This window comes from Syngnathus floridae, chromosome 5 (assembly GCF_059516105.1).
Source record: "Syngnathus floridae isolate MCC-2025c chromosome 5, RoL_Sflo_1.0, whole genome shotgun sequence".
Taxonomy (NCBI): Eukaryota; Metazoa; Chordata; class Actinopteri; order Syngnathiformes; family Syngnathidae; genus Syngnathus; species Syngnathus floridae.
In genome coordinates this window covers 6,637,400-6,651,594 of record NC_142417.1, presented here as the reverse complement: position 1 = coordinate 6,651,594, position 14,195 = coordinate 6,637,400, and the positions used below count along the sequence as shown (strand labels likewise).

The following is a 14,195-nucleotide window of genomic DNA, read 5'->3' as shown; positions in this document are numbered from 1 at the left end:
CATTCCGCAAAATTGCCTCAGCAGAGCCAGCAGGGTAGGTTATTGCGAGGTCTAAAACCGAACAATAGCAGGGGCCGTTGGATTTGCAGAGGCCCAGTTATTCACTGCCAGCACGTCAATCGCCGTCAATGGCAGCGAACGAGTTAAAAGCAAGTTGCTTTGTCAGAGATATATTTGTGCAGGGATATGGTAATTAATCCTACCCGCACGAGCATGCTGGCTGGCGTCTGTACACGCAAATAGACGATGTTTAGCTATGAGCTTACACATTTATCAGCTGCAGCTCTGCCAGTTCACGTTCTTGTTAAATCAAGCGTAATTATCAAGTTGTAGAAGTTGGTAGCAGTGTGATGGCTGACTATGTTTGAATTCTCCAATAAAGGGAAGTCAATTTGCCCAAGCAGAATGAAAATACGACTGATGCTCATTCATCATTTGTGCCTTAAATATTGCTGATAAGCCAAGAAAGCGCTTTTGTGTCATCCAGACATTGGTGGGCAGAGGCTCCATTGTGGCACTTGGCCAGGTTACAATGAATGTCGTGAAAGACTGACATTTTTACATTGCCTTTTGTGGCCTGACCTTTTTAGTTTGCGATATATGAAGCCTCACTCTCTCCCAGCTGGTGTACGAATTCTTGCAGTACACACAGGGCCGGCCGGAATGGGACTCAGTTTCATCACTGGAGTTTTGGGATTACAATTTTGTCTGCTTCCATTTAGGAATATTGCCAACAGTACGTGAAGGAAGCCGCCGGTGTTTGTTTTTCTTTAAGAATATATCCCAGCTAATCATCTTTTATTTGTCTGTGATATCACTTACATGATATTTCATATGCTCAGCTCAAACAGAGCTGTTTTTTTTTTTTTTTGCTGCCTGATTAGTCAGTGTACTCTGGGACCATTTCCAAAGCCATTTTTCTCGAGCACCGCTGTACCTGTTTGCTCATGCTTGAAGTCTACCATATGCCTCGGCTAAAATCAGAATGCAGTGCGAGACTCTGTTTGTCTCTCAACCCAATTTAATTAGATGCTCATCTGTTCTCTTCACTTGATCCATTGCTTAAATGCCACCTTTTGTCTGCGAGAAGATCAATCAACTCCAGTTAGGCTCACTAGTAGCTGTAAATTAAACGAGTTTATTTTAGAATTACAAAAGACTGCTGAGTGTTGTTGTTTGTAAAACAACATGTAAATTGAAATAATACAACACACTTGTGCTACTACATTCTCTCAGTTGCTTGTTTTTACTTCCCCTTAACTGCGTTGTACAGGTTATAGGTCACTTTAATACCGGAAGAAATTTAGAAATGATCTCGGTCTCCTTGTTTAAAAAAAAATAAATAAATCTGGCATTTGGACAGGGACTTGTTATAGCTCCTGAACAAGCAAAGCCAGTAATGAATATTTCTGCAAATATTTGGATGTTTTGTGCATAACGATAACATCATTTCTTCTACATGCCAGTTTAAAGATTGCCTCGTGAACTATTTTAAAATTATTTTTTTCTAAATGTACTAAATGCAACCCTGTTGTTGTTTACAGGTACAAGCTGATTCGTCGAAGGGTCATTTGGCTAATAGGCCAGTGGATCTCCGTCAAATTCAAATCAGACCTTCGCCCTTTACTCTACGAGGTCATCCTCAGTCTCATGCAGGATCCGGATTTAGTGGTGAGTCTACTTCTAAAAATCCCCGGTTACACCCATCGGTGTCATTCAGTTTTGCTCGCCTCCGTACAATATGCATTGCGAGTTCCTCAAGGTTTTGCCTTTCCCCTGCGGGTATAGAATCGAGATGTATATCATGTTTTATTTCTTACCTTGAAGCAAAAGTACCAAACACCCACAGAAGTGCCATTCGTTTATTTCACTACCACCATTTTTTTTCTTTTCCGTTCATTGATTTCCATCAAATCAACTCTATTGACAAACCAGCAGACATTAATGCGTCTCGCTCCACCCCACACAATATACCACAAAAGCTCAGCAAACAAAAGCTTACTAAAAGCCTTAGGACAAAATAAGATGCGCACTTGATTGAGTCACCCACATTAGACGAGAGATACCACCGCCCCTGCAATATTGAGTTGTAGCTTGCAAATAGATGCTTATTTTAATAAGCTCTCAAAGTTTGTTGTTATGATGTAAGCATTGCATGTTCATGGTCATTGCAATCATATTCTGAACATACGTTCTGAGATCCTATTAATTCAGGGAAAATAAGAGTGCAGCTCTCACGAATTCCATGCTCTCCGCCTACCCAGTACATGTTGAAAATATGAAGCAGTGTATTATGTTTGAAACTCCACATATTGCTTTTATTTTCAAAGTAAAACAGGGATTCAGTTATTACAATGTGTGGCGAAAGCAGCTCCAGATCAATGTTGTCAGGGTGAATTAGAGTCTCCCGGGCCGTAATGAATTTTTGATCACAAAAGAGCTACAGTGAAACAATGGGTCATAGTAAGTCACTTCAAATGGGTATCAAGTTCTAAAAAATGTTCTCCTCAAAGAAGTAGGTATAAGTTTAAAATTTACACTTGCTACACAAGCACTCTGTATTTAATTCAAGGGAGAGACATTGATTTTTACCTTCAGCTCATGTTTAAGGGTGTTTGTCTCGTGTTTAATATTTTAGTTTTTTAATGATTGAGCAGCTAGATGATAATTCAATAGATTGAAGCAAACAACATAGTGTGAACAATAAGCAACACTAATTGCCCCTGAAACATGAAATTGACTTTGCCCTTAAAGCATGTCTGAATAATAGCTGCAAACAGCAATCAATGGGCATTTTACATAGTACTTTACATTTTTGTAGTCAATACACAAATGTAGTGCTCTTATTTCAGCTTTGTCATTTTCCCACTCTATGTAATCCATTTACATCGATCCCTTCAAGTGTTCAGCCTGGAACGCTTTGTATAGAAGTGAAATGCGGGCTATACGTTTTATGTGGTACGGCAAGACGAAGAAAAAAAATTGCAATTGAATGTTACGTGTCAGTAATGAGAAATGTTACTCTAAAAAGTGAGATTTTCATCTGAAACAAAATTGTTGCAACACATAATGGTGTTATAGTGGACATCCACAAATTTGCAGTTAGGCACTGGGTGACTCCAAAAGTTTCGAAATGGCAAGGTGTAGTCTGAAATAGTCGGAGGCATAGTGATTTGTTGTTGTTGTTGTTGATGAGGACTAGACAGAAGCAATTTCAAGGTAGCCCTCAAGCTGGAATACAATGTCTTGCATAAATGATAAATGTATTATTTATATTTAACCAGTTGAAACTAGCTTATTGAAGATCATAACTGAAAGTGCCTTGGAGTTGGCCTCAAAACCCATTAGCCTCGCAGTGAAGACACGGGAGAGTTCAGCTGCGCTCTGTCGGAGCAATAAGACAGTCGCCAAAGAAATGGCAACACAACGTTGACTTTTTTCCCCCATTAACGATGCTCGCCTGCTGATTCTACGTTGAGCTTATGCATACAAGTTTTTTTTTTTTTTTTATCCATTTGCATTTGTAGTAGGCGACATTGATTTACTTTGAATTTGCGGATTAGCACGCTTTGAAAACGTCAAATGCTAGTGATATAGGAAACCGTTAATTACGTTGCCATGTCTGCAGGAGGGCTTTGAAGGTGTTCAAATATGGATGTTCTCTTTAGGGACCTGCTATGGAATGTAGTTGTAGAAAATATGTAATTAAAGGACTACAAATTAAAGTAGATTACTAACTTGAGCGAGGAAATGTAATGAACAAGCTTGATTTCTATTGCAACGTGCCGTCTCACAGTTTTAGTATTTTTTTTTGCTAAACATGGATTTATATTTACCGGTGAAATTATTTGCTGAGCCCTGGAAAGATTTCCCCAAAAGGAGCATTGCGGGATTTTTGGAGATATTTTTTTTTCCTGCCCCGAGTTGAAACTTCTCTGTTTGATTCAGTGAGCTTTGTCAAACTAATTTTCTCCTCATTTAATCTTAATAAGTGATGCATTTGTTCGAATGATTAATGTTATAGCAATTTTTCAGTTAGGTGCTTTCAGATTGGCTTTCTTGCGACCAAGATTGTTTTGTTTGTTTTTTTTTAAACCAAATTTCATCAAGTTGTCTCCTGCACTTTGCACACTAATTGAAATGTAGTTTATTTCATTTAAGGTGAATTATTAAGGCCAGTGCTGACAACATTGCTTTAGTAAAGTATATCCACTTTTTTTTTTTTTTTTTTAAATGACTGCAATAAACACTTCTTCTTAAATGGCATGTCTTCGCAACGTTTTATCTAAATGGAAGAAAATACAGTAGGAATTATACAGCGAAAGATGTCCTCTCTACAAACTCATTCCAATCCTTGTAAAAACCCCTTTATTGATCTTGATATCATTTGTCGTAAAAAAAAAATCTGCTGACTCTATTTTCACCCAGGCATCCGTGCTGGTTGAGGATAAGGGCGACGAAGCACTGACTGTAATGGACTTTATGAGTCTCCCACCAATTTCTTCACTCGTTTACTTTCCTTAATTCCTCTCTTCCATCTGCTTGCTCTTCCCCCCCGGGCGTCATTACCACCTCCATCACTCTGACACGGCAAGATTGCACCCTTTGGATATGAAAGTGGACTGTGGCGTGACTTTAGAAAGCAGAAGCTACGTTTAACCAGATATATTTACATAGCTTTTACAAGACTTGGATCTTTTCTTTGTATATTTTAGCTTTTCTTCCTGCAACTATAAAAAGCTTCTTTTATTGCAAAGGGAACCTTCGCATCTCTAAAATGCGCTGTAATATAGTTTTACTTTCTTTTGCCATTGATATTAGAAAAACAAAACAGCATCCCTTTTAATGTTTTTAGTGCTGAGTGTTCTCCAAAGTTTAACTTGATTTTGAACGTGCTTGAAAAGTGCTTGGATTTGACCTTGGTAAAGGTATAAACCCGCCGGTCCTGTCAACTCAGCTAATGGGTTGCTGTGACATTTGCCACCCAGTCAATTAACGTGATGAAAAGTTTTCATCCACTTGCTGCAAATTTGACATCTTATGCAACGGCAGGCTTAGTTGGTGAGTCCATCATTTGTGCACTATTAGCTTGTTAACATTCCGCGTCGGTTCTGACTTTGTGCGGTTAGCAGAGCTGACCTCATCTTGCACTTATTTAGACAGGCAACCTCCACACAATCAAAACTCCATGACTTGATGATTATTGTATTTTTGCCTAATCCAGACTGAACTGATGAGTGGCAAAATGGATATGTTGTCTTGTGCTTATTGTGATGTTTAATTTCCCCCACAGGTGCGAATTGAGACAGCCACAACTCTGAAGCTCAATATCCTTTTACTACGTTGAAGATCAATTGAGAAATCAAAGCGTGGTATGAGAGCCGTTATTTGTATGTTGCCACCAGCTTTTGGTGTGGAAAAGAATCATTGTTTAAGCACAATTCGGCTGTATTTAACTTTGAAGTAGTTTTTAAATATTTACTCAAGTGCATTTTTAGTCAACTTTTATGTCGATGTTTTAATTCAGTCATTATTTGAGCGCAGTTTATTTTATATTCCAATATGTATTGTATTGTATTAAATTGTGCATACCTTTTAAGAATAAAACCTTTCTCATTTCTCATGAGCGCTTAGAACTATTACACTACTGTACTTTACTGTTGGTCACGATATACTTAGAGTTATCTGAGGTTGCACTTGTTGTGAACAATTTGGGAACTACTGACCTAGATGATGCAAAAAACAGATCACAGTTGTATTAATGGAATAACATGACCCTTAACTCAACCCTACCCGTCGATGACTTTGAGTTCCGGACAGAGCAGTTCCTCCCCGTGAGTACTTGTTCAAGGATTGTTGTTTAAAGTGTGAAAATGTTCACAGTATGTCTTTACCACACCACGCAGTACTTGGAGTCCATCTTTGGGCTGCTCTTCCAGCTGTTGCAGCAGGTGACCGAGTGTGACACCAAAATGCAGGTGCTCCACGTCATCTCCTGCGTTATTGAACGAGTCAACACACAGGTGAGGTTTGGGACATTCACAAGTGGAGAATTCATCATTTGTTGCAAGCGAAGAAGAATGTTTTTAATTTTGAGGAAGACCCAGTGGTGTAGTCTGCTTGGGGGAGACATCGCTCAGAGTTATCACCCAGGGGGTCTTCCCACAAAGGAGCTCAATGATTTGTCATCCTGACAGCAGGAACACAAATGACTGTAACTGCAAGTCTTTAATCGGCTCCTGCATCCATGTCATTCCTCACTTAACCCTGCGGCACAGATGCCCCTTGCACCACCGTGATTTAATTCAAGGCCGTAGCAAAATGATTATATATTTTTGCATTCAATGAATTGCCCTCATCCACATCTGCCGACTCTACAGGGAAAGAAAAAAAAAAGAAGCTGACCCTCTTAATGACCTCCTCAGGCTCTTTTCTGATCCACTTTAAGCACCATGCATTAAACGATGCCTTGACTTCAATCTGTCAGAGAAATGACTTTTATCCGCATGGACTGTCAGTCTGGTTAAGTCTTCGCCCAGTCCCCGACCCCGACTAAACCTCTCGAGTCAGCACGAATCTTATTAACATTCTAACCCTGGCAGAAAGGGATTTTGGTCCCCACAAAGACTGTAGGGAGATTGAGAAAAATACACAGGGCGTGTAGAAGATGATGACACAAAAAAAAGTGTGTTTTTGTTCTCGTACTTCATTTGAAGGGTTGGTTTGCAGGCGCAATATCTTCATCAGGCTTATATTGTCTTTCTCCGACAGTTATTTTCTCTCCCCATTACACCTCCCTACAAAGTTGCGTAATCAAGTAAAAGATTTCCAGTGTGGGTTACGTAGCCTACTTACAAAACCGTCACAGGGTAGGTACATAAATTGCTGATGTTCCGACTGAGGATGGTATCTTTTTTGTTGGTTTGTTGGTTTGTTTTGAAAAATACTCAATTTAGCCTCTGGCATTTTAATACATTACCAACGATGTGAAGTGAGGACGGCATGGTGGGCTGCATATGTGTATTGCATTCTCATTAGGAGAGCACTTTACACTTCAGTTCACCTTTAAATGCTGTTTGAACCACAACAAACCACAAATGGGATGCTGCATAATCACAGTCAAGGACATAATCATCTACTGGAGGATCAAGATGATTTTAGATTGGCTGAATAAAACTACATGTATTGTTTTTTTTGCCTAGGTTGTACAACAGTGATGTGTGAGTTGAAATGATTGTCTGTGTTTTACTGGCAGCCTGTCCAGAGTATAGTCAGTATTGTCAGCACCTCTTTGCGACCCTTAGCGGTGTAAGCGCTGGAGTAATTGGATGGATAATTATGTTTTGCCGAGGGGACAGCAAAAGCTGCAATACTGTTGACTCTGCTCCCAAAGTGGAACCACCAAAGTTGAACACAATCCAGTCCGTGACGATGGCCGACTTCCAAATTGTTCTATTAATTAAATTGTTTTTAATTATGATCCATCGTCTCAGTAATGCTGGGTTGTTACAATTTCTAATACCATTTGGATATTGTTGCTGTGTTGTGTCCTTAACATTTTGCAATCGATCTTTTTTTTTTCTATTTTAGATCAAACCATATGTAGGCTGTCTAGTGCAGTACCTGCCTCTGCTTTGGAAGCAATCGGAAGAACACAACATGCTGCGATGTGCCATACTTACTACTCTTGTTCACCTTGTGCAGGTAGGACGTGTTCCACATTATGGGCTGGTGCTGCCATCATAACATTCTTTGAAGTATTCTCTTTCTATTGTAGTCCCTGCAAAACAACTCAAGGGACCCAATCCTAATTAACATAATAACATCAGTCAATCTGTGCTGCAAAACACGTTCTCATTTGTTACTTAGCACTACATAGTGTCATACACAAGTCACAGAGGGGCATGAACTGAAGAAAGTGGCATGTTGACACCCAATTATTGTCGTGACACTTTATCTAGAGAATTTCGTGTACCGACCTCTACGCAGACACACACAGATGACAAATCCGCATAAACCTCAAACCATGTTTAAGCGTCAAACCGTAAATGGTGTGGAGGAAAGCAAAGCCACTATAATTAAAACTTGATCAATTGATTCGTTTTTAATATTGTTTTCAGTGGTGAAAATTCCACTGTTCCTTTACACCAGTATTACTTGAAAGACCGTTAAATGTGTATGAGCAGTAAATAGTCTGTGAACTACACCCAAACCTTTTCTCGAGCAATTGAAGTAAATCGAATTACAGGGCTTTTGGATTGGAGGCTATAAAATGCACATTAGTGTCCAAAGCAATCATTGTATCTGAGCCCTGTGCTTAGTTCTACTGAACTTAACCTAACATTGTTTCTACTTCATTCTTCTCAGGCAGTCTGCAAAGAACAACCACTCAGTTGAAAGTCCAGTTTTTAAACTCTTCAGCTTTCATTGATTTTTTTTTTTTTTGGCAGGGCCTTGGTGCGGAGAGCAAGAACCTGTATCCCTTCCTTCTTCCTGTCATCCAGCTAAGCACCGACGTCTCCCAGCCACCTCATGTGTATCTGCTGGAGGATGGATTGGAGCTTTGGTATGGTCCTTGTTTTTTTTTTTTTGCTTCACTGCTAGCCATTCTGTGATATTGGTGCATATGTGGTAATTGTCACTATGTTTTAATTTTGCGTATCTTTTGTGGCATGGTAAGAGCTGTGACTATGTGGCATGGCTAGTGGTCTGTTTTTTTTCAATTCGTGTTTCAGACACATTTAAAAGCACACCCTCGTCTAACCTTTTGTTGCACCTGCAAAAGGTTTGCCCGAGTGGCGGGGAATCTTTGCAGGTGTTACCTTTTTTGTTGCCCTCCTGTCATCTCTTGTCTTTTTAACTCTCGTCCTGAATCTCCCTCTTTGTGTTGCCACCAAGCACTGCCAGATTATTGTGATGTAAGAGCGTGTGGCAAAAAAAAAAAAAAAAAATCTTTTATCTTCCCTTGATAAACAGTCACGCACAAAATATCAATTTGCTTTTTTTACAGTCAGCTTGTTCATCCAATTTGGCTTTTATCTTCTGTCATCTTGGTCTCTTGATTCACACCAGTTATTTATGACGTAGTAAGATCATATCATTCTGCTCGAATTCAACATTTTGGCTAAAAGGATGTTGTGTAACGACTCTTAGTTTTACCCAAAGGCTTATTTTCTTCTCCCTCGGCTTGTACCTTGTCTTCATCCAGGTACGTGACTTTGGAGAACAGTCCAGCCATCACCCCTGAGCTGCTCAGAATTTTCCAGAACATGTCAGCTCTACTTGGTGAGCAAATCCATCTCTTTTGATCAAATAACACCACAACCTTCTTGATTCCAGCATTCATTCATGTTTTGGATACTAAAAAGTCAAAATCTCACGTCGCCACTGTTACAAATTCGTTTCTGCTTCTAAGTTAAGGTTCAGAAAAAGTACTTCTCAGTAATGTAACTCTTGAGAAGCTCCCGCTCGACTAACAAGATTTATAAGCACACAAAGTCTACGCACAGTCACACTCTTGATGTACGTTCCTGTCGTGAAGAAGCGCATGTCGTTCCTGTCGTGAGGAAGCGCATGGAAATTTCCAGAATGGGGACAGAAAATTGGTGCGATCTTTTTTGATGAGCCTGGGTGTTACATCACACTTTAGCAGACAGCCTGTAATGATCTTGCCGCTGGCCTTGCTAAGATCTGTAGGGAAGCCAGGAACTGCTGGTATATTGAAACGAACTGCATGATCGAGCACCGGGATGCTGCTTCACACCCCCCTCCCTCAACACTCTTTTTAGATTTGTGTGGTGAGGAACCGCATTGATTTGGTGCTTCTGCTCTTCACCGAATGAGACACACTAATATGAACACCGGTTTAGACTTATTGGCTTACTTGGGTGTCTGATCATTCCCAGCATGGATTGGAATCAATTAGATTTAAGAGCAAACGACAGATAGGAGGACGAGCCATAAATCGTCATCCGCCACACTCCAGCTGCGGTAGGAAACCTGTGGCTTGTGGGCCGTATAGAGTAAAAGTATTCGGATCCAACTTGCTTTGCAATTGTAAAACCAAAACAAACACCTTTAAGAAAACAACATCCAACCCACAAAAGCTCAGTAGGCTTTTGTAGTAAACATTTTTAGAACATTGCATCACATTTATTTCCATAGATTGTGACCCCCTCACTGAAACTAAATGGCACAGCCCCCCTCCCCGCCGCCCTTCAATCATCAGTATTTTCTGTTAGTCTGTTCTGCCCATGCCCTCATTAATCAAGATCGAGCATCATGGAAAAAAGATTGACCTGATTTGGTCAACTATTATTATCGTTGGCTGAGTTTACTATGAGTCACATTTCTCGGCTTTCTATCACTATGTGGACACGGTGTGTGCTTGGCAACACTCCTCATGCTCAACTTCTTTCTCTAGGTCTCTCATGGACTACGATAGGACCATTTTTAAACTAATAATTAAATGAAAAATTAAACAATTAGTTGGAGCAAAAGGTCATTTTAATAATATTTTTCTGTCAGGTCATACAATTTTAATGTATGACTTTTTTTTCTCCCCTTGACCTTTATAGAGCAAAATATTTCCAACTTATTTCGTCAGTAACAATTTATGTCGCTTTATCGCCTAAAATTCTACCCTGCATTGAAAAATCTTTTTTCTGAGAAAGTCACATTAGCATATTTAAAGCCCCTTAATTACCTTGAATGCACTTGCGAGGGCAGCGCTCCAGTTGCTCTAATGAAAGATAATAGCTCAGAATGATGGCAGCAGGTCAAGACAAATTAGTACACAGATTCAATTTGTCACTTTAATGCAGTAGACAGGAAAATATGTAGGCTGTTATTTTGGGGAAGAGCATTTCATGCTTGCATTTCCACATAAGTCCATAGATACAGCACATTAACTTTCCCCTTGCCTTTTTTTTTGTCAAACTCGTCACTTATCACAATTTGGCTCCTTTTTATCGCGGCATCCGGCAGTTCATTTATTTTTGCCCATGGAGAGCAGTGCAGAGAGTTGGGCCATAGAAAAGCGTCTGGCTGGGATTGGTGCCGCAGCTTGCCAGGTATGTGGTCTGGCCTGCCTGATAAAAGAGCCTGCTCCATCACGGCTAAACTGGAGCAACAAATTCCCTAATTAGAATGTCAAGAGCCTCGCTTTGGCCTGACTCAACGAGCACTTTTCCCTGTGTAATACTGCCACCTCGCCCTCCAAGTAGGACGCATTTCAGCCGCGTGTGAAGCGCCGACAAGAAGGTGCATGAAAAGCAGCAGTATTTTTTTTTTTTTGGTTGCCGGCATTGCGCCAACAGCTCGAGTGTTCATTAATCTAACAGCTGTTTTATTTAATGCCACTATAATTTTTATGTGAGGCGCAATAGAAGAAGAGCTGCAATTTTGAAAGAAATCAAGGTCGTGAATTTTGACAGAAACTTTGTTGAAGAGCTGCTTGTATTTTTCCAGCTTTGTTATTGCAAAACTCACAAAGCAATCGTTAAAAGCCAAATTGTAATTGCTTTTGTTCCTCATTAAGCTTGCAATTAACTTTTATATATGCAGATATAGCCAGTATGACATTATTGAGAATTTTGTTTCGTAAATATAATCCACATGTATTTTTAATCACTAAATTGTGTTTGTACAATATTTGTTTGGCCACTATGAGAAGAAATGTAGTGATTTTGTGTTGTGCTAGTAACCTATGGCTATTCATTATATGTCGGAGCTGGATTTATGGATCAAGTAATTTATTGCGATGCACAGACATTCATAACCATTATATTTCTCTTGGAAAAAAAAATCAATTAAGTGTGGTTAAAGCCGTAATGTCTTCGGCCGTATATAGCATACAAATGCTTTTCTTCTTGGTACTGCAGCACTTACGAGGAGGCTTTCTCAAAGGGTTCTTCATCTCAAGGGCAACCTCCTCTCTAAAGCAGCGCATTTTTTCTCGTATTTGTCGTTTTGCCTGCCATCCAAACACAATCGACTCTCTTTTCCACTCCCGAGGTGCTTCCTTTTGCTCGACTATAAATGTCTCCACTGGTGTCATTCAAGGCTTGTGGAAACATAAGTGGTGACACCTCACCTCACTGGTAAAATTTAAGATGGAGGTTTTTCAGGCATGTTGGGATCGCATCATGTGCTCAAGGGTTAAGCTTCTTTTTTGTGGAGATGTTTTTTTTTTTTTTTTTTTTGGCTTGGTGTAGACTGCATCACAGCAACAAAACACAATTGCAGCTCTTTGCCCAGCACTCAGCTGGTTATAATCCAATTTTGTGATTACATGTGAAATTAAACGCCAATTATGTTTGATTCAAAGCGTATTTTTATTTTTACGCCTTTATCCTCCATCTCTTTACCCAAGGTCACATAAACACAACGATCCATGATTAGAATGTAGAATTTTTTTCCTAATCATTTAAATGTTTATCTGTTTTGTACACTCCAGTAATTTGCTGAGCACATCCCGTTAGATAAAAAAAATACATTCAATGTTTTAATATATATATACGTATAATAATAAATATTTGCAGTAATGTCCTTGTAGCTGTGAACATCATCAAACACTAAAGAAAAATGGCTGTAGTTTTAGAAGATAGATTTACTCTCACCAGTAAATTGATTCTATAAATGGCTGCTATTTTCCATTATTATGCAAATTGTGACCAGTAGTCACAATATCACAACCTTACTTTGTTTATACACAGTCATAGTTCATTGGTTCTGTATTACAGGTGTGTCAACAGCGTTTGGAGGAAGTGATTGGTTCATTCCTTTTCATTCCCGAAAAACAGCGGGGCATTTGTGAATCAGTTCGGAATACAAATGAAGATGTAATGACTGAAACAACAGCACACCACTCTTCTGGCTGTCCTTCATTTCTGATCACACATGTTTTTCACATGTCATTCAATGTCGGAGGGAAAACTGGAAAATTCCCATCTTTAATTGGCAGCGTTAAAGCAGCTGTTTATATGTACTTGTCCGGAGTGTCCGCGTCTTAATGAGGACTGGTAAATAATGGCGTCCTGTGACAAGCAGATACTTGCCGTTTATGTTCCTCTCGACGGGTAGAGATAAAAATGTCTCTGCAAAAATTAATGTCTTCAAATAGGATGCATAAAATTAATTAACGGTGAATTTAGTCACTCGATTTATGACCCGCATACATCGATCGGACCAATTTCACCGGAAATTTACCCTTAAACTTAAAACATGCTGTTCTTTAGCCAAGATTGTCTTTACTTGTTTATTAACAAAAAGTAAAGGTTGTTTTGGGAGTCCAGTCGTGTTCAATAGAAAGCAAAAAAGGATTTGAAGGACATTTCCGAGGTTAAATAAGATGTTTATAAATTTATCCGAGCATTTTTGGTTGGTTGTTGAGCTTTGAGCGCTTAAGAATATGTGCAGAAGAGTGTGTAGAATGGAGATACATGGTTTTCATCAAATAGTGACCATATTTGCCACTTGTCCAAGGGCATTCATTTACTCTGCAATGTTTTGAGCACGTTGTGCTCTCGTCCTTTATCGTAAGTGTCATGTGTGATCCCAGGCTCATCTGTTTTTTTTTTTTTAGCTTTACCTTGTTTCTGATCAAAATGAATGGCCTGCGGCGGTCAGGCATTTGTTGTGTGGCATCAATTCTACTCTGGTTATTTTCCAAAGTTTGCTCTCATCCTGATGTCTGGTTGGATGCTTTCTCCTTGTGTGCTGTAACACATATCGTGGCTTAGTGTGTTTTGTTGATGTGAATATTCATGTGGTGGCGCATGCTGACTTAAAGAGCCTCGAGAGCACACTGCGTGCTTGCACGGATGGCAGCAAATATGATCTTTTTTGTCTCATTGTGGCTGGCTTGAGATTCAACAAAACATATTGGATGCTTTTTATCATAGCTATTCAACCTATATGCCAAAAACAAAACGTATTAGATGCTGTTTATTATGTCTGATCAGCTCGAGGCGACAGCAACAGCCTCTTAGTAAGTCCCTCCGGGTCCTCTGAAGTGTTCTGTTTCCTGCCGATGTGCGTCTTTGTGCACTTTGTCCATATTAAGCTATTATTATTCTATATGCGAGAGAATGTCGAGCCTGTCGGCTTACTTTCAAGCGAAGGTGTAAATAGAGTTGCTCTTTGGCTGATTTATCTTGCTCAAGCTACAGTTCCTCGCATGGAACTATTTTGTC

The 14,195-nt window shown here is 39.6% G+C and overlaps 1 protein-coding gene across 1 annotated transcript in view; it reads left to right on the top strand.

Moving 5' to 3' along the window:
* Nucleotides 1-14,195, top strand: part of ipo11 (importin 11) — a 52,232-nt gene that overhangs the window by 21,726 nt on the left and 16,311 nt on the right. Inside the window, exons 16-22 of the mRNA XM_088376786.1 lie at nucleotides 1,545-1,671; nucleotides 5,294-5,327; nucleotides 5,794-5,834; nucleotides 5,907-6,023; nucleotides 7,591-7,704; nucleotides 8,451-8,566; nucleotides 9,209-9,285. Coding sequence (XP_088232912.1) covers nucleotides 1,545-1,671; nucleotides 5,294-5,327; nucleotides 5,794-5,834; nucleotides 5,907-6,023; nucleotides 7,591-7,704; nucleotides 8,451-8,566; nucleotides 9,209-9,285 — 626 coding nt within the window. The remainder of the gene's footprint in view (nucleotides 1-1,544; nucleotides 1,672-5,293; nucleotides 5,328-5,793; nucleotides 5,835-5,906; nucleotides 6,024-7,590; nucleotides 7,705-8,450; nucleotides 8,567-9,208; nucleotides 9,286-14,195) is intronic.